Source organism: Aythya fuligula, chromosome 9 (genome assembly GCF_009819795.1).
Source record: "Aythya fuligula isolate bAytFul2 chromosome 9, bAytFul2.pri, whole genome shotgun sequence".
In the NCBI taxonomy this organism is placed as follows: domain Eukaryota; kingdom Metazoa; phylum Chordata; class Aves; order Anseriformes; family Anatidae; genus Aythya; species Aythya fuligula.
This window is the reverse complement of record NC_045567.1, coordinates 97916-121888: the sequence shown is the minus strand read 5'-3', so window position 1 is coordinate 121888 and position 23973 is coordinate 97916. Positions and strand designations below refer to the sequence as shown.

The following is a 23973-nucleotide window of genomic DNA, read 5'->3' as shown; positions in this document are numbered from 1 at the left end:
ATGTGGGCCTTCTTGGTTCTCCTGGGTGCTGCAGCTGTGTCTGCTTATCCGAACAATCTTGCTTTTGATGGGTATGTAATGACACAGAGCTTATATTTGCAGACCTTCTTCTCCATAAGCTAAAGACTTTCAATTGACCTACCTTTTTAAAATCCACCTTTCTTTCTCCTTTCAGCCATATGGTGTTTCGTGTGATTCTACAGAATGAGGGCCAGGTGGAAATCATCAATTCCCTCGCCAGCAAAATGCAGGTAAAATAACTTGAGGAAGGAGCTCTATTGCATGCATAAAGAATGTTTCTTGTTTTCCTCAATTAATGAATATTTAATAAATAAATTAAAAAAAAAAATGCTACTGAAATAAAGGCCTAATTCATTCATTGCATTAGGACTGTTTCTTCAGAAGAAACAGACAAGATGGTAAAGCTATTTACATAAATACATTCCAGTGCCTTCCTAGAAAGTCCGGTTAACCCAGCTTGAACATCAAAGTGCCCACCAGGATTTATTAATTAAATAAGTTAATTTGAAATTATATATTCCTTGTGGAGTTCTTTCAAGAATGTATTAGATTAAACATGGAACTTCCAAGTATAAGAATTTTTAGCATTATAGGCAAAATGTTCTGTTCATGAAAATAATCTAAAAATCTGTGCTCCCAACAAATTGAACTTTTCTTTGGCCTCTAGCCTCTCCTGTCATCTTTTCTTCACTGACTTTGCTTTAAAGTTTTCTTTCTCTCAAACCAAGCTGCATTTTTTCATACTGACCTTGATGTAGATATACGATGACATAATGACATGAGAAAAAACAATAAAGACAGCAAATGTGTTTTCAATATTTCTCTTCAGCTTTGATGTTGTAAAATAGCTGTTGGTGAAAAAGACACCATTATCTGTAGCATGAAAGGATGGTATTTTTAATGCAGCGCAGATGTGGAGAACTATCAGCAGCAGGCTAGTATAGCATGCTGAACCAGTACTCTATAGAAGAACATACTACTGGTATGTTGCTGCCAGTATTAAGAAAAGTAATATACCACACTTGCTTCCAAGTCTGTAGGATAAAGAGATGGTTTGTTTTCTTTTAACCAAAGAAAAGATTCCTGAGCTACCATTATTGTACAAAACAATCACTTAGGAGTGATGTAGCAGTATATACTGGAATAGTCATCTCACTTAAAGTTGCATGGTTTCTGAATATGCCTACCAGCCCCAATTTCATTTACTTTTAGGAGATGAAAGGCTGAAAAGGCACTAGGATGGCAAAACAGCTTTGTTTCTGTTGGCTTTTAATAGGTCTCTAATTTAGAGATCTTGAAATAATATCTGAAATAGTAATAGCACTGTCATTTATCCATTCTGAACTAAACAGCATCTTTCAAAGGCAGACTCCTCATACCAACTTCAGTGAAATGAGTCTTGAAAATACTTATACAGGCAACAGTCTTTCCCAGCTGATATATGTAAAGTATGTAAATAGTCATAGTCTCCCTCTACTATAGCTGGGAGGCCATTCCTGTCTAATGCTTATATACGAACACCTCAAATAGAATATGTACAAAGAATGAAAAAAGTCATAAAGATAACCATAAATTTTGCACAGCATTCAAAAATCCATATGTGTTCAGATGCTGTAGTAATAGAAAAAGACTGTTCAGGATACTCAGAGTAGACAATGTTCCATATGTTCTAAAATTCCATTCTCCTTTGCATCAGATTCTTTCAAATGAAGTTCAGAATATTCTTATGGATTTCAGAGCTACCTTCCATTTGATTTACAATGATACTTGTTTTCTTCTGTTTCAATTTTGAAAACAAAAACACCTTTATGGCACACTTGAAATAACAGATTACAACTGTCCTACTAAGCCAAAAGTAAGGAATGGTAAGGTACTTAGTATGATCAAAACATTAAAGAGTATTAAACAAAAGAAGGCAATAACAAAAATAAAATGAAGTAAATTATATCAATTATCAGAAAATTCTAATTGTCTTAAACTGGGATTACCAATTTATTGTAACATTAAGAAGATCTTGCTCTCTGCTTATATTATTTTAATTCTAAGTTAATAATGTTTTGTTCAGACACCAAGGAGAGGGTATATTTAAATACCCTTATTTGGATTAGCAACCTTTACTCCAGCAAAGTATACTGTTTAGAGTCAAGCATATACAAACATGTTAGGTACAAACATGTACTCTGTACAAATGTATGCACTTGCAACTAGTAACTGGTCAGAAGTGGAGCTCAATATCTGCACAACACTAACACTGCACTGTTCAGTCTTAGACTGGGGTCTTCTGTGAATTTAATGCCACATCTACTAGCAATATAAAGATCATCTTTACAGTGAGTCAAGGAGTTGGATTTTATAGGTGTGAGCATCCCTAGTCAGAAAACTAAGCACTGATTTTTGACACTGTGCAAGATCAGTGCAGTCCCTATTAAGTAACATAAAAGTTAAAAAATGGAATACACACAAAAATCAAGTTAATACTTGATATTTGTGAAATTGTCACCACTGTTTCCAGAAATCTGCCATATAAATTGGAGGATCAAATAAAATCTTGTTAATCAAGTTATGTTTAAAACTTAGGTCAATATTTCTGTCAAGCAAGACCAATTCAGTGTAATACAGGAATTAAATTTGTTGTACTAATCACAGTCAACATAACTATTACACATACACTTACCTAAAACTCACAGCCACATGTATGTATTTATTAGTTCATATATTTGTTTGGCCTTCTTTCAGGTTGATTTTTGGCAGCCAGACTATGTCACACTGGTAAAGCCAAAAATGCAAGTTGATTTCCGAGTTGAAGCTGACAAGGTTTTTGAGGTTGAACATCTTTTGAAGGAAAACAAAGTGGAGTATAGGTAAGTTTGTTCTCACTACTGTATTTTGAGTAGGAGGAGATTAAAAACTGGGTAAAATGTGTTTAATCTTTTAATTATTGGTCAACTCATCTTCCTGTCACAAACTTTCTGCCTCCTGTGGATGCCTCTACTGCATTCAGATTTCCTGTGACAGTTCAAACAGACTGTACCTGCTCTGCATTAAAGGGATAAGGTGATATATTGATAGGGGTAGGAGACCAGAAGTAAGGACTTACTATCAGATATTTCCCCAAGGTGAAAGCTCACTGCAGTGCGCTGGGGACAAAAAGGGCTTACCATTAAGACAAAATGCAGCAAAGGTCTAGAAAGAGCCAGAAAGCGCATCAGAAAAGTTCACGTGATACTATGAGTGAATTGAAGTCAGAAAATGGTGAGTCCCAAGAGCATTCATGAGAGGCTCCCCACTGAGTTGTCTAAGCTAGAAAACAATAGCTAGAGGGACAAAAAACACAACAACTGATGACAAAAAAGAAGACAGCTGCTGGTGAAGGACCCAGGGAGTGAAGAGAACTGGACACAAGTCATATAGCAGATCCATGACAGTGATTTCTCCAAAGAAAGAGCAATTAAGCTCAAATATTTCAAAATGTAATACCCAGAAGTATTTCCCAAAGGAGGAGTTACTATACATATGCTAGTTTTTCTTATGACATTATTGAACTCCCTCAGGTCCATGCACAAATCTTTTGATTGCAACAAAGGCCATAATGTCTGGAAGGTGTCCCTGACAAACTTCAGTGGAGTTTGTCCTTGTGACAATCCAAGCAGTTACACTTCTTTTGAAGTGCAGCTACAGTGTCGTGGAAATGTCAGTGTAGTCATTTGCACTGTTTGTTCTGAAGGTTGGTGGTGCCTCACAAACTGGCCTCCTGCTCTTCCATACAAATCACAGATGATCAAGGACATACATGTATCTTGAACGAGTAAAAATTTGTAAGAATATTAAGACAAGCATTGGAAACATCAGAAAAGTTCATTTCCTTGATAGCCAAGGTTGAGATATTAGCAAAAGGTTCTCAAGACTATGCTCGGTGATGAGATATGCCTTTGTATAAGCCCCAGGAAAAGAGGAACAGGAGAAATTCAGCCAATGCAGTAGGATACTGCATTTTTCTTACTGTGGTGTGTTGCTACTTTAATAGCCCACCTTACAAGCAGTAAAGTAGTTTGGCGGATGTATCATGCCACCCGCAACATGCACCTAAACTTTGAAAGCTTGGTTTGACAAAGAAATTAATCAGGCAAACATCTCAGCATTGCTGTAGGATGGTGCTGCAGTCTGTCTTTCAGCGCCAACAATTCAAGAGTCCTTTTCCTCTCAAGGCAGAGGCAATCTGGTAACATGAGATTAGTCCGAAGGAAAGAAGGCTGATTTCAGATGCAGAGCTGGTTTTCTACATGCTATTGTTTCAGCATTCTTCCTAAATCAAACTGTTGGCACCCTGGAGGTTTGCTGGGATGGCATTAAGTAGGCAGGTAATAGTTAGGATGAAGCTATTGCTCCACAAACATTGTCAGCAAGGATGAGGCAGGAAGTAAGTTGAAACTTGAACCTACTGTGTTATTTTCAAATGGGGGCCATAAATCAGGCCCCCATATTTCACTTCACATTCAACATGGCCTTAATTCTGGGCAGATTCTTAAATATCTAACTGGTTCTTGATTTCCTGCTAGTAAAGTGTATGCCTCTCTTTCCACTTTTCATGGTGGCTTATTGCAGAGTTCTGATCAACAACCTGAAGACTGCACTGGATGCTCAGTTTGACAGCAAAGCTCGTAGCACCAGTCACAGCTATGAAAAGTACAACACCTGGGAAAAGGTAAAGTGTGGAAGTTCATCAGCTTGGTAACTTGGCCATCAGAATGGCTTCTGATATTCTTCCAGCCTTCTCCCCTTTTCCTCTTCTGTTCCATCCATTAATATGATAACTCCTTCTCCAAACTCTCTCTCTTCTCCTTCACTCATTACACAGCTAATCCGCACAACCCATCACAACCTATACATATTTTCTCTACTGCTCCCAGCGTTGTGGGAAATTCTGGCAGAAATCCAGTGGCCAGGCTAACATGCTTCACTACCAATTTACTTTCCTTTTCCCTCTTTCTCCTATCTCTTCTGCTAAAAACTGTTTCAGCAACAACTTGATTCTATCCCCTGACACAACTGTAGATCTTCGTCTTCCATCATAAGCTCTCCCCTCTCCCTCCTTTCTTCACAGCCATGATGATTTTTCCTGACACATAGTCTTGACCATGTCATCCCCCACTTTACATCTTTGCAGCGGCTCCTTATACCCATTGCATCACAGTTGCAAGTATGCAACCTGCAATTCTCGCATACTTGCATACTCACAAGTATGAGAATATCTCTTTCCTGTTTTTTCCTTGAAAGAATCTTTCATTTCTGTGCTGATCTTTGGCTTACCTGTTACATTTTCAAACAATAAAATTTGTGCTTTCTCACCAGGTGATATTTATAGATCTACATGTATATAGAAATATACAGAACTATACATACAGAACTAATTAATTTTCCTCCTCCAGAACTCTCATAAAAATAATTCATTAATTAAATCCTGCTTCTATAAGGATATCTAAAAATAAGAACAAAAGCTTCTCTGACTCTTCTAAGGTTATAAAACACCATCATCCATAGTGTCGACTATTATTTCTAATGTCCCCTTGCCAGTCTGTCTAGATCCATCTGCTGTCTCCTGTCTTAGTTTGTGACTCTTTGGGTAGAAATGCTTTTTTGTATGGATGTGATGACTTTTTTTGTGAGCATCTGAAGGCACCTGGTACAAAGGGAGTCTGCTCAAATACTAAAATAATAAAGGCTAGTTCTTTCCCTTAAATAATTAATAGATTGAAGGACAAGCTCGACATCACAGGCAAAGCCCCCTCCTGCCAGCCTCACCTTCCCAGTTGCCCTTACACATCAGATTTGGGGCCCTGGAGCTTGAGAGACCGGTAGGTGAAGAAGAGGTAGAAGGTCTACCCAGGAGGATGCCTAGGGCAAGGAAGTCGACTCCACGCCTCAGGACTACCTCCACCAAGACAGAAAGAAGGGTAATTGTTGTAGGCAACTCCCTTCTCAGGGGAACAGAGGGCCCTATTTGTTGGCCTGACCCTACCTGTAGGGAAGTCTGCTGCCTCCCTGGGGCCAGGGTCAGGGACATTGCCAGAAAGCTTCCCAACCTGGTTCTCCCCTCTGACTATTATCCTCTTTTGATAGTCCAGGCTGGCAGTGATGACATTGAGGAGAAAAGCCTGAAGACTATCAAACAGGACTTTAGGGGACTGGCATGGTTAGTGGATGGAGTGGGAGTACAGGTGGTGTTTTCGTCTATCCCTACGGTGACAGGGAGGGAGGACACGGAAAGTCCACACATGGCTCAGAGGCTGGTGCCAACACAGAAATTTTGTGGTTTTTTTTGACAATAGGGCACTTTACTCGGCACCCAGCCTGATGGCTGCAGACGGGTCCCTATCTCTAAGGGGAAAACGGATCCTAGGCCAGGAGCTGGCGGGGCTCATTGAGAGGACTTTAAACTAGGTAAGAAGGGGGACAGGGCTGAAACAAGGCTTGTTAGAGCTGTGCCAAGGATAACAATGGTAAGGCTGGGAGAGAAGGCAATAGCCCAGCTGAAGTTCATCTACACTAATGCACGCAGCATGGGTAACAAACAGGAGGAGCTGGAAGCCATCATGCAGCAGGCAGGCTCTGACTTGGTTGCCATCACGGAAACGTGGTGGGACCACTCTCATGACTGGAGTGCTGCAATGTCTGGCTATAGGCACTTCAGAAGGGACAGGCAGCACAGAAGGGGTGGTGGTGTGGCTTTCTATATTAGAGAGTGTTTTGATGCTGTGGAACTTGACGCTGGGTTAAGTCCCTATGGGTTAGGATCAGTGGGAAGGCCAACAAGGCAAGCATTCTGGTGGGGTCTGTTATAAGCCGCTGAACCAGGATGAGGAGACTGATGAAGAGTAGCTGACAGAAGTTGCGAAATCATCAGCACTTGTTCTCGTGCAGGACTTCAACTTCCCAGACATATCCTGGAAGCACAACACAGCCCAGAGAAAGCAGTCTAGGAGGTTTCTGGAGAGCGTGGAAGATAGCCTCCTGACGCAGCTGTTTAGTGAGCCTGACAGTGGAGGTGCCCCACTAGACTTCCTCTTCACAAACAGAAGGACTGGTGGGAGATGTGCTGATCGGGAACTGTCTTGGACAGAGTGACCATGAAATAGTAGAGTTCTCTATTCTTGGCAAAGTCAGGAGGGGGACCAGTAAAACAGCTGTCTTGGACTTCTGGAGGGCTGACTTTGAACTGTTCAGGACACTGGTTGGCAGAGTCCCTTGGGAGGCAATCCTGATGGGCAGAGGAGTCCAGGAAGTCTGGGCACTCTTCAAGAAGGAAATCTTAATGGCTCAGGAGCGGTCTGTCCCCACGTGCCCAAAGACAAGCCGGCGGGGAAGAAGATTGGCCTGGCTGAACAGAGAATTGTGGCTTGAGCTTAGGAGAAAAAAGAGGTTTTATACTCTTTGGAAAAGAGGATGGGCCACTTGGGAGGACTATAAGGATGTTGTAAGGCTGTGCAGGGACAAAATTAGAAAGCCCAAAGCTCATCTGGAGCTCAATCTGGCTACTGCCATTAAAGACAACAAAAAATGTTTTTACAAATACATCAACACAAAAAGAAGGACTAAGGAGAATCTCCATCCTTTACTGGATGCGGGTGGAAACTTAGTTATAAAAGATGAGGAAAAGGCTGAGGTGCTTAATGCCTTCTTTGCCTTAGTCTTTAGCGGCAAGACCAGTTGCTGTCTGGATACCCCGTATCCCATACCCTGAGCTGGTGGAAGGGGACAGGGAGCAGAATGTGGCCCTCACAATCCATGAGGAAATGGTTGGTGACCTGCTACAGCACTTAGATGTACGCAATTCGATGGGGCCAAATGGGATCCATCCGAGCGTACTGAGAGAACTAGCAGAAGAACTGGCCAAGCCACTTTCCATCAGTTATCAGCAGTCCTGGCTATCAGGGGAGGTCCCAGTCGACTCGCAGCTAGCAAACATGACACCCATCTACAAGAAGGGACGGAGGGTAGACCCAGGGAACTATAGGTCTGTCAGTTTGACCTCAGTGCCAGGGAAGCTCATGGAGCAGATTAACTTGAGTGTCATCACGCGGCACTTACAGGGCAGCCAGGTGATCAGGCCCCGTCAGCATAGGTTTAGGAAAGACAGGTCCTGCTTGACGAACCTGATCTCCCTCTATGACAAAGTGACGCGCTTAGTGGATGAGGGAAAGGCTGTGGATGTGGTCTATCTTGACTTCAGTAAGGCTTTTGACACTGTTTCCAACAACATTCTCCTCAAGAAACTGGCTGCTCATGGCTTGGACCAGCGCATGCTTTATTGGGTTGAAAACTGGCTGGGTAGCTGGGCCCAAAGAGTTGTGGTGAATGGAGTCAAATCCAGCTGGAGGCCGGTCACTAATGGAGTCCCCTGGGGTTCAGTACTGGGGCCAGTCCTCTTTAATATCTTATCGATGATCTGGATGAGGGGATCGAGTGTACCCACAGTAAGTTCGCAGATGACACCAAGTTGGGTGCATGTGTTGATCTGCTTGAGGGTAGGAAGGCTCTGAAAGAGAATCTACATAGGCTGGACTGATGGGCTGAGGTCAGCTCTATGAAGTTCAACAAGGCCAAGTGCTGGGTCCTGCACCTGGGGCGCAACAACCCCAAGCAGCGCTACAGGCTGGGTGATGAGTGGTTGGAAAGCTGCCTGGCAGAGAAGGACCTGGGAGTGATGGTGAATAGTCAGCTGAATATGAGCCAGCAGCGTGCTCAGGGGGCCAAGAAGGCCAACGGCATCCTGGCTTGTATAAGAAGCAGTGTGGCCAGCAGGTCTAGGGAAGTGATTGTCCCCCTGTACTCGGCTCTGGTGAGGCCGCACCTCGGGTACTGTGTTCAGTTTTGGGTCCCTCACTACAAGAAGGACATCGAGGTGCTTGAAAGAGTCCAGAGAAGGGCAACAAAGCTGGTGAGGGGTCTGGAGAACAAGTCCTACGAGGAGCAGCTGAGGGAGCTGGGATTGTTCAGCCTGGAGAAGTGGAGGCTCAGGGGCGACCATATTGCTCTCTATCAAGTACCTTAAAGGAGGCTGTAGCGAGGTGGGGGTTGGTCTATTCTCCCATGTGCCTGGTGACAGGATGAGGGGTAACAGCCTAAAGTTGTGCCAGGGGTGTTTTAGGTTGGATTTTAGGAAGAAGTTCTTTACTAAAAGGGTTGTTAGGCATCGGAATGGGCTGCCCAGGGAAGCTGTTCAGTCACCATCCCTGGAGGTCTTTAAAAGATGTTTAGATGTAGAGCTTTGTGATATGGTTTAGTGGAGGACTTGTTAGTGTTAGGTCAGAGGTTGGACTCGATGATCTTGAGGTCACTTCCAACCTAGACAATTCTGTGATTCTGTGACACTTTCAAACAAGTATTTGACTTCGGTGGACTGTTCTCACAAATCCCTGTCCAGTGCTTCTGTCAACAATTCAAAAATGATAATAAATAGAAAAGCTATGAAAGTGAAAAACATGTCAACATACAGAAGTTCTAAGGCATTCAATCTACTTAATATAAGAAGGAAAAAAAAAATTATTTTGTTAAGAGAGTTTAAGGGATGAGAAGACCATAATCTCTAAATCCTATGTAGGGTCAGCATTCAAAAGGTTTTGTAATCCACCAACCAGACTCCAATGACATGAAGTGCTAGATAAATTCATACCAGAAAATATTAATTCAGGCAGTCATCACAATAACTTGAGAGGTTGAGAGGTCTGCAATGAACCACTGTCACTGGAGGGAAAAAAAAAAAATATATATATATATATATATATATATATATATATATATATATATATAACTTTAGTTTAAGTAGGAATTAATTCTTAGAAATCTATAAACTCTTCTGGCTTGAAATCTATGAATTAGTTACTCTGGACCTGAGGACAGAGACATCAATAAATTATTAATTTCTATTATTTAAAAATATATCCTTATTAAACAGATAGCTGCTTGGACTGAGGATATTACTGTTCAGAACCCAGACCTTGTTTCTCGCAGTGTAATTGGGGAAACATACGAAGGACGGCCGATGTATCTTCTCAAGGTAAGTGCTTTGATTTCTCTATATTTTGTGCACTAATACTATAAATTTAGCAACACTCCTGTGAGCCACGTGAATGGTCTACCTCTATAATCTCTCCATCTGTCATTTGCAAATCCATTTGCTCTAACAGGATCTATAAATGTTGGGCTATCTAGCAACAACAAATTTGTTTGTATCTTCTTTAGGTACAATTTTTTGGAATAACTTTTATGAAAAAATAAGATACAATTAATTAAATACGGATGAGAGAATTAAGATTATTCGCCCAAAATTGCATAAGCATCTCTTATCCAACCAAACAAGACCAACTACTAGAAACACTACAAGAAATACAAGTGCAGAATAATCAAATAATCGTGGGAGAGAAGGCTTATCTACATTAATACAAATAAAATCATTATGATTGTATGGTGTTAGCTTGAGTATCACAGTCAGCTACAGTTGAGAAGACTCCATAGACTTTCATTTAATCAAGGAATGCTACATTTATATGAAGTTTCACACTCTTTAGGTCAACATGCTGTCTGACTTATTCTACATACAAATTATCTCATTTGGAATCTGTTTTATCTTGTTTTTTATCCATAGTTGGGAAAAAGTGGTACAAATAAGAAGGCCATCTTTATGGATTGTGGTTTCCATGCAAGAGAGTGGATCTCCCCTGCTTTCTGCCAGTGGTTTGTGAAAGAAGTCAGTAAGCTTAACAATCAAAATGTGCTTTACAAAACGCAACTATTTTTAACTACTTAAACTAGATCTTAATATCTGGCCCTGTAATCTTTGGGCAGCTTAAGACTACATGAGCACGTGTAAGTAACAACTAAAAAGGCTACTTATAGTCTGCAAATTCATCTTTGTACCTGTAGTCAGAGGAAGGTAAGAGACAAGTAAACAAGTCTAGTAATACTATAGTTATGTAGTCATGTTCTTTACATAGTCATAAAGAACAGGAAAAAGAGAAAGTTCAGGGACATGTCAGAAGGCATCCAAATGTGTCAGAACAGCTGCCTTCTCCAGAACCAGGTGCTGGATTCCCTGCAAGCAGTCTTTCTCAGTAGAACAGGAATGATGGAAACCTACCCTCAGCTAAGCACAGTCAGAATGCACTGAGGAATGCACTCAAGAGGAGGAAGATTATAGTTTAAGCTCCCTAAACTCCACTTAGGAATAGGGAAATGTGTATATTTCCCTTTGAGCTGTCACATTAAGTTGCACAGAATGGCTTCTAAAACATTAAAACATATTCAAGAAAGCCTCACAGGTGCAACTGGCTTCACTTCAGGCTGGGACACTTCAGGCCATAAATGAAAAAAATTACCTCATATCTCTTTCCCTTCTCACCATCACGAATATAAAGCAGGTGGGAGTTATCAAACATTGCACAGTCTTCTGTAAAGAAAATAGGTACATTCTTCTTCGGGTGGGGAGGGGAAGGCTGGGGAATCAATCATCTTATCAGAACAGCTTACTGATCGAATCTCAAATTTTGTAACAATTTCTGCTTGAAGATTTAAAACCAAACTAAACAAACAGAAGGAGTAGCTGGAATTTAAAACCCAAATAAAGGAAAGCCAAAGTACTTGAGTAAGCCATGCTGGCAAAGACATTGGTGGCAAGTATAATCTCCATCTTCCCAGACAGCCATGCGGTTTTGTGTAAGGAGCAGTAGAAATTGAAAGTGACATGTCAGTGGAGTCAATGGGAATGTTATTTCATTATCTCCCAAAAAGGCTGCAGACAGCCTTATGTGCTACCATTTTTCTCACAGCTGTAGTGATGTGAATTGCTGACATTTTTACCAGCTGATCACTTAATTCATGGATGTACCTGACACCAACAGAGGCTCTGCACAGTGGATTCAAGTGTAGATAGGTAGGAACACTTTAAAAGCACAGTCCTCTGAAAACCATCAGTGGTTCACCTGGGATTGCTTTTAGACATAAAAGTCAAAAACTACAGAAAAAACATGAGCAAGGTAGATTATCATATGTATCTAAAAGGAAAGAAAAGAAAAAAAAAGGCAAAAAACAATAGACTAAACAAATAACAATCAAAAAAAAAAAAAAAGGGGTAAATTCTAGTGATCTAATATCGCTTTTCTATCCAACTTGTCTGCTTCCTAGTTACAGGAAAATAGATGCCATTCTCCATTGCATTGCTCCTTATGTTTTCCTTTATGTCTGTATAGAGTAAAGGAATCATGGGCTCACCAAGCCTCTTAGAGCAAATTTCCATGACTAATGGAAATTCAGTTGACACTGACTTAAATCTGTGAACAAGCATACAAAGTGCCAGGTCATGAGCAATCAGGATATGTTCTTATGTACATTACTCAATGTATGTGACTGGAAAAGTGCAAGAAAAAAATGTGCCTCCCTAATAATACATGTACCTGACATTATGACTGGAAATGTGTAAGGATGTTCTCTGAAATATGCTTTATAATTCTTGTTAGTTCTGAAATTTGTCTATACAACAGATACCAAAAACAGGAAATGATTTGAAAATAAATAATTTAAAATAAAAACAAACCTTTAAGTTGACAGGATGTAGGAAAGATATATGGACCGGCACTCTGTTCTGTCTTTAAACAATAAATTAGTAGATGGTAATCTCTCCCCAGGGATTTATTATCCTGTTCAAAAATCAACACTGCTTTAGCATGTAATTTATCCACCAAAGTAAGATGGCTCTCCAACAGCAGTGTGGTTTGAGTCAGTCTAAATCATCTAGGTATATGTAACATCAGAGCTGCCACTTCACATGGTGGAGTGACCTGCATGACTTTGCCTACCACATTAATTCCTTATCTAGACCCAGGCATTTAAATGCATACTGGAGGTGTTTTCATTCCATAAAGATATCATCAATTCTTTCTAACTCTCTCCAACTAGGCTGTTGAGACCTATGGAAAAGATAATGTCATGACCAGACTTCTCAACAACCTAGACTTCTATGTTTTGCCTGTTCTTAATATTGATGGTTACATTTACACTTGGACAAATGTAAGTACATTCTTCTTTCTCAAAAAAAAAAAAAAAAAAAAATCTGGCTAAGCCAATGGTTAAAACTTTTCTTACTTTTGATCTGCATTTCACCATTTTATTTTAGGACCGTATGTGGAGAAAGACACGCTCTAAAAACTCTGGTAGCTTTTGCATTGGTACTGATCCTAACAGGAATTTTGATGCTGGCTGGTGCAGTAAGTGGCTCCTAACGGTTGCTGCAACAATAATACAGGAATACAATAGCCAAAATATTTAATTATAGGTTTTCCCCTACATGTTGGTCCATCTCATTTTTGAGTCAAGATCACCAATATAGCACTGTAGAATATCTTGTATTAAATTTGGGGGCAATTTGGGGAAAAAACAGTCCTTGTTTACTAGTGTCATCAGTATGGCTACTTCCATGAGAGAAGAGTTCAGAACAGAAGCCAGAATAGTTCTATTTTGATTGGTTTCACTCAGTGGAGAGGGGTGCCTTTTGAGTGGTTCTCACCTCACTGGCTCCCGGAAGCATCTTAGAGTTGAGGGAGATATGCAAGGAAAAGATTAAGTACTGAAGCAAATGATTTACCAAATCATTTAGACAAAACAGGGCTTTGCATCAATACTCATGTCTTTTCCCATATGCACACAATACATACTACAGAGCATATTTACTTAATACTATGTCATGTTGTCCAGTGTCTTAACTATGCAAGAAGAAATTCTCTCTTCTGATATGTGTGTGTCAGTAGGATATTTACGAAAGTGGTGTAGAATCACTCTCTTAACAACCAACTTTTTTTTGTTAAATATTCATTAAATTTACTATTTTTTTTTTCCAGGTATTGGGGCCTCAAGAAGACCCTGTGATTCTACTTACTGTGGCTCTGCACCTGAGTCTGAAAAGGAGACCAAGGCTTTGGCTGATTTTATTCGTGAACATCTTTCTACAATCAAAGCATATCTGACTATTCACTCCTATTCCCAGCTGCTACTGTTTCCTTATTCATATACTTACAAATACCCAGAGAATTATGAGGAACTGGTAAGTAGAAGCTCTTTGTCATTTTGATATAATGAAAAGAATAAGAAAAAATCACTCGCTGTTTAGGTCTGTAAGACTTCAGGCACTTAGCTGCTCTTGGCTTGGACTGGCATACACTTTGTTGGGTTAGAAACTGGCTGAGTAGCCGGGCACAAAGAGTTGTGGTGAATGGAGTCAAATCCAGCTGGAGGCCGGTCACCAGTAGAGTTCCCCAGGCCTCAGTACTGGGGCCAGCTTTCTTTAACCTTTATTGATCATCTGGATGAGGGGATCGAGTGTACCCGCAGTAAGTTCGCAGATGACACCAAGTTAGATGCATGTGTTGATCTACTCAAGGGCAGGAAGGCTCTGCAGGAGGATCTGGATAGGCTGGACCGATGGACTGAGGTCAACTCCATGAAGTTCAACAAGGCCAAGTGCCGGGTTCTGCACCTGGGGCGCAATAACCCCAAGCAGCGCTACAGGCTGGGTGATGTGTGGTTGGAAAGCTGCCTGGCAGAGAAGGACCTGGCAGTGATGGTTGATAGTCATCTGAAAAGAGGATGAAATAGCTAGGGAAAAATGAGGACGTTTTTGTCAAAACTGTAACTAAAAACAGTTACACACAGAACAGTTGGAAAAAAAAATCAGTTCTGAGGCCTTTCTAAAGAGGCCTCAACTCAAACACACCTTTTATGTGGAAGAAGAGGGGATCAATATTGTGTTTTAAGTTACAACAACTCTTTTATCTATCCAAGATTAAGGACACACCCTAGTACCATTTACATAAGATAAAACAGTCTGGAGTATAATCTAGGGAAAAAAAAAAAAAAAAAAGAGTGAGGTTAAAAATATTAAATCTATATAAAAGTTGCAAACATTTTATAAGGCCAATAATCAACAATCAGGAATAATAAAATTACCTCAGTTCTTTGGCATAATAGCAGCTAGAAGCTGTTGGCAGGGAAAGCAGCATAGCAAAATAAAACAAACAAATCTTGATTCCCCATCTTTTCAGGATGCTGCCAACAGTCCAAGGCAACAACATTAAGTATGCCGGTCTGCTGTGGACGCTTGACAGATTTATGATCTCCCAAGTAGATGTCATAATTTCAAAGCACAAATGAAAGCTGCGGCCAACAGTGAAGTTTCTTGTTGCATTTTTTTACAGCCTAAAAAGAGAGGATGAAATCTACATGAAAATTTTGCCTTCTCAATTTATTTTGCAGAAGGTTTTAATTGTAATTATTCCAGGGAACTAAAGTAACTTCTTGTCTTCAGTTTTTACAAAAGTATTCACATTTCACACATTGCAGTTCAGTCTCAAGTAATAAACAACATAAAACCCTTGAGCTGCTTTATTGTCAAGATCACAAAGTTCCCATGTGTTAAAAATTTGTATGACATTCTGCCCAACTATTTGAATCAAGAGCAAATGTGATGAAACATAACTAAAAGTACAGCATGTTTCTCACAGTATTAAATCAAAAAAGTTTACATCAACAGCCCAGTATTAAAAAATATAGTAAATCCTATCCATTAAAACAATCCTTAACAATAAGAACTTATGTGATTTTTCTACATTTTCACATTCTTTTATCAAATTATAATTTTGTATTATCAATGCTCTATTCCAATATACGATTTAATGAATCACCCTATCGTTATGCAGTTTTGATCAGTACGAATTCTTTTCCTGCCATAGAGAATGAGTCTACAATTACTATTCAGCATAAAAAGTTAAGAATGCTTAAGAATGCAAACTGTATATTTCTCTTCAACCATTTGATTTCATTTCATAAGTGAGTCTTTTTACTGTCACTTTACCTTATATTTTATATTGAGCCCAATGATCCCAGAGGGCATTCCATTATTTTCCTTTACAAAGCAATCACAAACCTCACCATCATGACAAGGTGACCCACTGAGGTATTTTCATGTCTTAATTACAGGAAAACATTTCTTTTACTGGTGATCCCAACAAAAAGACAGTGTGGTCCCAGAGAGGTTCAGCTTCTGTAGTATTTTACTTTAAAAAGATTTTTTTCTTGCCAAAAGTCCTTTTGAAGAATAAGATCAGAGTATCATCCAACCAAGCTTGTCTATAGTTGGGGTTATTAAACAAAAAGATCCCAATTCACTCCAATACCAGTGAATTAAACAGAAATGCTGACTTCCACAAGCTCTGGGTCAGGTTCAAAAGTGCAGCTTTTCAGGCTACTTCAAATAACTAAAGCACATTAATCTGAGTTGTGACTAAATAAATTTAAGGATTTTCCATCAACAATTGTATTTGCTTAAAATGATACACCTACAAAGAGAGATATTATGTTGCATGCCAATCATTATTTCATGTCTAAATTTACTGTATAGATTTGGAATTTAGGGAAATCTGAAAAATTAGATTCTCAACCTTTCATATAAATTGTTTAGGCAAATAAGAGGACCATAAGTCAATTGTCAAATGAAGAAGCAAAAATTATAGTGCCATTATATTATCTTAAATATTATTTTTACTCTGACATATGTAATAAATTATAGGAAATATAACTACAATTTCTTATCTCTTTCAGTGAGCAGCTTGACATGGTTAAACAAAATTTCATGTCTGCTTATCATTAATAACATTATGTTCCGTTGTATTTAATTAAAGGTAGCATAATACACTGGGCTTTGTGCTGCATTCCAAAGTCTGAGATACAAATGGCACAAAAATTGAGTAATTTGAGATTGAAAACACTAAGCCTACAGAAGAGAAAGATGTAGAGAAGGCTTGTACCTTCCTTTCATGCAAGAGTATTGAGCAGCGTCCAATATCCTTGGGGCTTAAAAGACTTTGTTTGCTCACTGCCTCAAGAAACCACCAGAAAGCATAAAACTATTCTGGTTTTGATTTCTCAGGTAGAAAACGGCACTCTGTGAGTCCAAGAAAAAGAAGGATGCTTCATCCTTCATTGCTATAGATAATCAGAACAACTTCTAATTTATTGCAACTTGCTTTGAGTGGACGATTAGGACTATCCCTCAACCACCCCCAGTACTAGGCTGTAAAACAGGTGATGAAAGTCACATATGTCTATTGCTTCCCAAGCCTTTACATCCTTCTGCTCAGAGGTAGGAGGAGCTCTGAAGACCTCAACCCCACGGTACACAAGAATTTTCCCCCAATTCTTCTCCCTGCAATTATGGTTGGGTGGTTTTGTTTGTTTGTGTTTTTCCCTCCTGGGATGCTACACAGAACTTTCACCGCTATCCAAACAATATTTGAACAAATACAAACACCCAAGACAGGAAAATCTAGGTCAGAATTTCTCAGAAGTTACACAATATTCCTGTGATGACTCCTTGAAATAAATATGTACTCTGATTTGGTGGATCACATTTTGCTTGCTTCATAATCCTCACTTGTCTCATTCTTTACTATACCCCAGAGAGCTACCCTGCACACAGAATACATGCTTGAATCCATCTTCTGCTGAGAACAGAAGCATTAGGTCTTCACAATTAAAAATGTGCTTGGCAAGGCCAGCATCTCTCTCCACCCCAAAAAGATTCTTTTAATCTTGATTTTACTATTCACATATTTGTCCTCTTGCAATAAAAACCTGTGCATTTAATCACAATTTTCATAAAAAGTTCAGCCCATATATTTTAATCAGTTCAGATTTTGGCCATGGTTTCCTATAATGTCACCTTATAAGAAATAATAAATTATGAATAATGCTTTCCTCATTTTCAGCAAAAACAAATCTAGCTTTATCAGTTCATGTTTGTATTCACATTGGCTCTGAACTATGAATTAATAGATCAGAGGAATGTCCATCATGCTCTCTCTTCCTTTCCAGGTTCAATTCTATCTCTTAGCAGAGCAACAAAATAGGGGCCAAATACATGCCTGCAGCCAGCTCATATTCTGTTAGATTAGTGTATTTGTATTATTACTGTTTGGCAGGCTACAGATTATTATATTAACTCACAAATGAATATAATTTTCTAGACATGGAATGTCCATATTTGTTGTTGTTTAAGATCACTGAAATGAGTCTTCCATGTGGGGTTGGTCTACCATTTTGTTTCTTCTTAAGCCCTTAAAATAGAACATAGTAGAAGGTGGAGATATGCCTAGAGTCTATCCAGCATGCAAGAAGAGTGAATTTCAAATATATTGTATGACTTTGTAAATATTAGTCTGATTATTCAACCTGATGGCTAGGAACAAAGTCTTTTAATTCCTGATTTAATTCTTAAATGTTTAAGATACATGAATACCTGTAGTAAGGAATTTTTGAACATCAAAAATCCTTTCATCTGAGGGATTCAGACATAACAATTTTTGAGTTGCAAAATCTCCTGTTGTTTTATATGTGCTGTTTCAAACTTCTGTGATTGTACTACTTGTTACAAGTAAATATTCAGTAAAGAAACTGGGAAGCACAGAAAATGCAAGCAGGCAGAAAAGCAAAATTTGGAAACTCTTTCACTGAGCTTGCCACAACAGAACTACTTGGTACTGACAGTCTATTGTAAAAATGATGTTTTTAGTAGCAGCTTCTTCAAGATGAAGTTGATGTGTGAACCTGGCTCCAAGACAAGATTCCCCAGTTGTATGGCAGGTTCACCTTAACTCAGTCACACTGCAAACCCTCTCACCAGGGATCGATTTCTTACTTAGTCTAAGACTGCCTTAGAGGAACTAGCTTGCAAAGAAAAAAGAAGCACTATACTAAAGTCCTCCACTTGGCTGGATTTCCTAGGCTCTTAGGGGAGATGCTTAACTATCAACAACAGAATAGTGAACTAAATTACACATCAATCATGGACCTTGAGAGGAGTCTGTTTTTACTGGCAAAACAGAAAGCCTCACAAGTTTTAGCTTCACTTGGCTGAAGTTAACTTTGCAAATACCACCTTTTCAGCCTCTCATTACAAAGGAAATTAAGGGAAGCTTAAGTAGCACACAAGACAGAAGTGAAGGGAAAATACAGTTTTCAGCCTCAGGCAAATCAATTTGCAGTCCAGTGAGAGAAGAGAGCAAGATGTCCAGACAATCAATGAACAGGCGTCTCCAGATCACCACCAGATTATGATGGCAAAGGGAATTGTCTACATGCAGCAGCTGCACAGTCAACATCCCTGAGGTGTTTCTAAATAGTCAGTTTGCTGGCAAGTCTGTCCCAAAGAGTAAAATAAAGGAGCTGCTCCTCCAAAAAAATTACCTATTAACAGGCAGAAGATGCTTAGCCTGATAAATTACATTGTTAGTTCAAAACTCCAGATGCCGTAGAGAGAGGCCAGTAAGCCACATCCGTCATGAAGTAAATGTTCGTAGCTGCAGTTGTAAACACAGATGGATGGGCAGTGCAGGAAATCCTACCTCTGCTGAGGTGACCTGCCCGCTGAGTTCAGCTGCAAGTCAGAGGCTGAAGAGCCTTTTCTGCTTGCAGCTACAAAGTATTAATCTGGAGTTATTTGGAGGACTTCTGGGCACCAGTTGTTTCTTGGCTACTATAACTCTGAGCAGAATTTTCCTTGTAACAGAGAGATTCTTGACAGTCAAAAAAAAAACAAACAAACCACAACAATTGAGTTAAGCTAGTTATAGAAAGAAATTTTGAAAATAGGGTCAATAGTAAAGAGTATTCTCAAAGGTCAAAAAGACAGCCATGCCTCTCTTTGTAGCTGTGCAAATAACACACTAGCATGAAATGTTGCCTATTATTTATATAGCTCTGTATAAGTCACTGAGTTAGTTCCTCTTTACAGATGGTTTTGAATACTTTTTTTTTTTCCTCTTATTTTATATTTAGACCCACGAGAATCTACTTCATTTTTATTATTCCTGTTTTCTATATCACGAGAAAGAGGTGACTTTAGTTCCTACAAACTTGAATTTTGTTTTGACCTTCGGATTTTGGACTATAAATCTATTAGGACAGCAACAGAGACAGAGTAGCTTAACAAAGAAAAAAAAAATCAGACATCAAAACTTCTGACAAAGATTCATTTCATGTTGAAGTCATAAATGCTCAGTCATGTTCTTCAGCTAATGAAGAGGGTCATTTAAAATACCACCTTGATCTCCAACCTGGGGAATTTAAGGAAGTTGTTTATCTGAATTCCAGTCTCCATATAGCTGAAAACTCCAACTGCTCTTTCTACAAATCTCTCTTTTTACAACTTCCAGGCTAATAATAAAATATCCCTTGGGTAAAAAGACTTCCTGACATACTTTTTGCATATCTGTGCTGGTATGACTTGACGCTATCATTTGACAGAGTGAAAGGTATGCCCCACTCTTTGCTTACAGCAGCTTTGCTCTTTTGTTGTCCCTACAATGCATTTTTCTAAAGAGGGAGCAAATATTAATTACCATCAGGTCCATACATAGGATAAAACTATCTTTCCAAATTTTGTTTTCACTTTTTTTTTTTTTTCTTTTTTGGAAAGAATAAGAATCAGCTTACATTTACTATTACGTCAGTTTACTATTGGCAAATTTAACTCAATCTCAGCTGCTGATTAAATGTACATATTATAAAAATAAAAAAGAAGCCTGAAAAAAAATGATATCACTAGAAAATACTACTCTCCAACCTCTACAATTTCCTCAACAAGTGATAAAATGATTATGAATTAAAAAAAGAGTCAGTTTGAGGGGACTTTAGAACAAAAGAAAACAAAACCATACAAACAACAACAACAAAATCACACTGGAGAGAGCTCAGCCACCCCAGTTGTTATGAATCCCAGACTGTTAAATGCAAAGCAACATTATATCTACAATAGGGTTGTGTTTTGATAACAGAGGCCAGAAACAAAACCTCACATTCAGGTACAGACAGTTTTATAGATGGAAGGACAAGTTTCAAATACTCTTTGGCCTACCTTGCTTAAATATTCTTTATACAATTAAATGACCACAGATTTCTATAGTAAACTCCTACAGTTCTGGGATGTTTAAAATCCAGCACCTGGGAGTGGAGAAACACTTGCAACCCTGTGCTAGACTAGGCAGCCAGTAGTAAAGCAAACACATTTTGATGCTGTTTTGTAGAAGCTAAGACAGGTCTCTCACTAAACTAAGATTTTTCTAAACTCATTGTCCAATGTGCATTTTTGAGTAATTCGCAGGAATACTTGAAGCATAAGGATGAACATAGAATACATGTATTATACGATCTCTCTTCCACTGGGAAGTAAGCCAGAGTATAACCTACAGAGAAAGAAAGGGCTTGAGGAAATTCCTAGAATAGTAAGCTGTTCAGCTGTAAGCTATAAAGAAAGATATGGCAACCCATCGCTTATTCTTATACTGCACATCTGTTTTCAAAAATCACTCATATTTATCATCTGCTAGTAATAGTTTTCATGTTTTATTACCAACATGCTGTATAATGTAGAACTGGAAAAGCCACACGTTCCAAAGAAAAGCCTGTAATTTTCCTTAATGCAAATATACAAAGCTTCACAGTGCTATTGATGGGCCTGATCCAACCCTCACTGAAATCAGTGGGAGTTGAATGAGTCCTTCTGTGCACAGGAAATGAATTGAAATTAATGAGACTACATATGGTTCCAAGGTAATTTATGCCTTTTCTGGCTGTTAATATTTATAAGACTTTAATCTGCTTCCACTTACAGGAGTGTTCAACTTCACTGACTAAACTGGCTCTACTCTGAATTTAGAGCTCCATGAACAGAAGGAAAAGAAAGGTTATTGTGTGTTCACAATTTACTGTGCAAGGTTATTTAGTTTTAATCTTGTACAAGTTTCTTCTCAGTGTAGAAGGTATTGTTAGCTATTGTCCCTTACCTAGCCAATCTATACAGCAGGCTATACACCAAGAGAGCTATACACAAACCGGACTATACTCCAGACTACAAACCATTAGAGCTTGAAGAACAAGCTCAATACTGACAAGCTGTGCATTGGCAGCTACTGACACCTAATAATTTTCAAAGGTACACAAGAGTTCACAAATAAAAACTTTCCAAACACTGCTTTTCAGATTATTTAACAGTGCATTTACTTAGATTCACTCAAAAAGCTTCTAAAATATGCATTTATACTTCTTCCCCTACAGAATTCCATCGCTAGTGCTGCAGCCAAACAGCTGGCCACTTTGTACAATACTGAATACACGTACGGCCCAGGAGCTACAACAATCTGTGAGTACTGGCCTAAACTTACCAACTATACTAAGTGCTAGTCAGACTCTGAAATGCAGTTTTTAGTGACTTTGTTCCTCTTAATAAGCATTCAACTTCCTTCCTCACAAGCATATTCCCAGAGGTATATATGCAATCGCTTATGTCTAAAATAGGGAATAATATATGCCATAAGGATACCAGGGAGTGTGTGCCCCAGGAAGGTAAACAGATGTGATAAAGTGTTCAGGAATTCATGTGCGTAGCATGAATTCCCAAAATCTGCCCAGTTTAGATTTAAATATAAAATCTGACCCTGAATTTTTCTATATTGCCAGCATATATAAGTCAAAGTAAAAAATTATTTGAATGCTAAAGAATAGTTCAACCACTTTACCAACTCCTTTAATTATTTCTTTACCTTTGCATTATGGTCTGAGAAATGTACCAGCTATAATTCCATTCTTTTATACTCCTTGGGAACTCAGCTGTCAGTGCATAGCCTTAGCTGTGTCAGAAGATGATCTGTGGCCAGTTCTAGATTTCTAGAACTTGTATACATCAATATTTAAGAGCTCTTAATTGCCTTAAGTACAGAAACTGATCTCTTCCTAATCTTACTTTTCTTAAATAACTTTTAAAACCTTTGATAAGTAACCCCCTTTAAAAAAAATATGGACATTTTTTCCTTTAAATGTATTTTAGTGATGCTTAGCAATTTTGGAAGCTCCTTCCTTAGGAAAAGAAAAAGAGACTACTTTCACTGTACCAAAGTACTAGAACGGTAATGTACTATTCTTCCAGAAGAAAAGGATCCAACTAATATCCCAGATCTGTGGTTCTTTCAGATCTGTATGAATCTCAAAAGTGATTTCTCTTTTGCAAAAACTACTTGTTTCTGCTATCAAATCTTTCTAAACAGCCCCATAAAAGCATGCCATTCTCCTGCTCCCTAGACACCATGGCATGCCCACCGTATTGATAAGGAGGGAACAGGATAACTGGTTAAGATTTCCATGTACACATCAGCTGAAATGGAGCTCACAAGTGGCCTAAATCAAAGAAGTCTTGCCACGACAAAGAGAAGTTAATCAATTCACTAAATATACTTTTTTATCACTTTATTCTGTATTTCTAGCTTTGTGACTTGACATTTCCACTTTTTCAATTATGTTTTATTTATTCTTTTTATCAGATCCTGCTGCAGGGGGCTCTGATGACTGGGCTTATGATCAAGGCATCAAGTACTCTTTCACTTTTGAGCTCCGAGACACTGGCTATTATGGGTTTCTTCTCCCTGAATCTCAGATAAAGCCAACCTGTGAGGAGACTTTGCTTGCTGTTAAATACATTGCCAATTATGTCCTTGATCACTTGTATTAGAATGAAGTTCTAAAAACTATTAAAGATTTATTCAAAGGCATCTTCCTCTTCATTCTTCAATAGTTTTTGTTTGTTTTTTTTTTAACTTATTGCTCTGAATCACATCCTTACTCCATCATAGGTCAATAAAAAACTTTGAGATAAATTATATATTTTATAAAGGCAACTGCTATAATTAGGGAGGGGGAATGAAAGACAATCCTTGCTGGTAAAGCATGCATGCCCGTACACTTGCCTGATCTTTTGAGATCCACATCATTAAGTACAAGTTTTCAATTACTTTTCCCTACCAACCTTGTCTCCGTATTTATTTATTTTTTATTTGGAATTACCTGGCTATATTTCAATGCTAA

The 23973-nt window shown here is 38.8% G+C and overlaps 1 protein-coding gene across 1 annotated transcript; it reads left to right on the top strand.

Moving 5' to 3' along the window:
* Window positions 1-23620, top strand: CPB1 (carboxypeptidase B1). Its single transcript, XM_032193522.1, has 11 exons — window positions 1-71; window positions 176-251; window positions 2758-2882; window positions 4624-4723; window positions 9974-10075; window positions 10664-10765; window positions 12970-13080; window positions 13187-13277; window positions 13908-14110; window positions 22174-22258; window positions 23433-23620. The coding sequence occupies exons 1-11, from the start codon at window positions 1-3 to the stop codon at window positions 23618-23620; spliced, it is 1254 nt and encodes a 417-aa protein (XP_032049413.1).
* The last annotated feature ends 353 nt before the right edge of the window (window positions 23621-23973 follow it).

Excerpts from the sequence above, each read along its gene's own strand:
- CPB1 (XM_032193522.1), top strand. The coding sequence starts at position 1 with ATGTGGGCCTTCTTGGTTCTCCTGGGTGCTGCAGCTGTGTCTGCTTAT. Across the intron at positions 10,766-12,969 it reads GCCAGTGGTTTGTGAAAGAA|GCTGTTGAGACCTATGGAAA; the intron begins GTCAGTAAGCTT and ends CTCTCCAACTAG. Across the intron at positions 22,259-23,432 it reads CCCAGGAGCTACAACAATCT|ATCCTGCTGCAGGGGGCTCT; the intron begins GTGAGTACTGGC and ends TCTTTTTATCAG.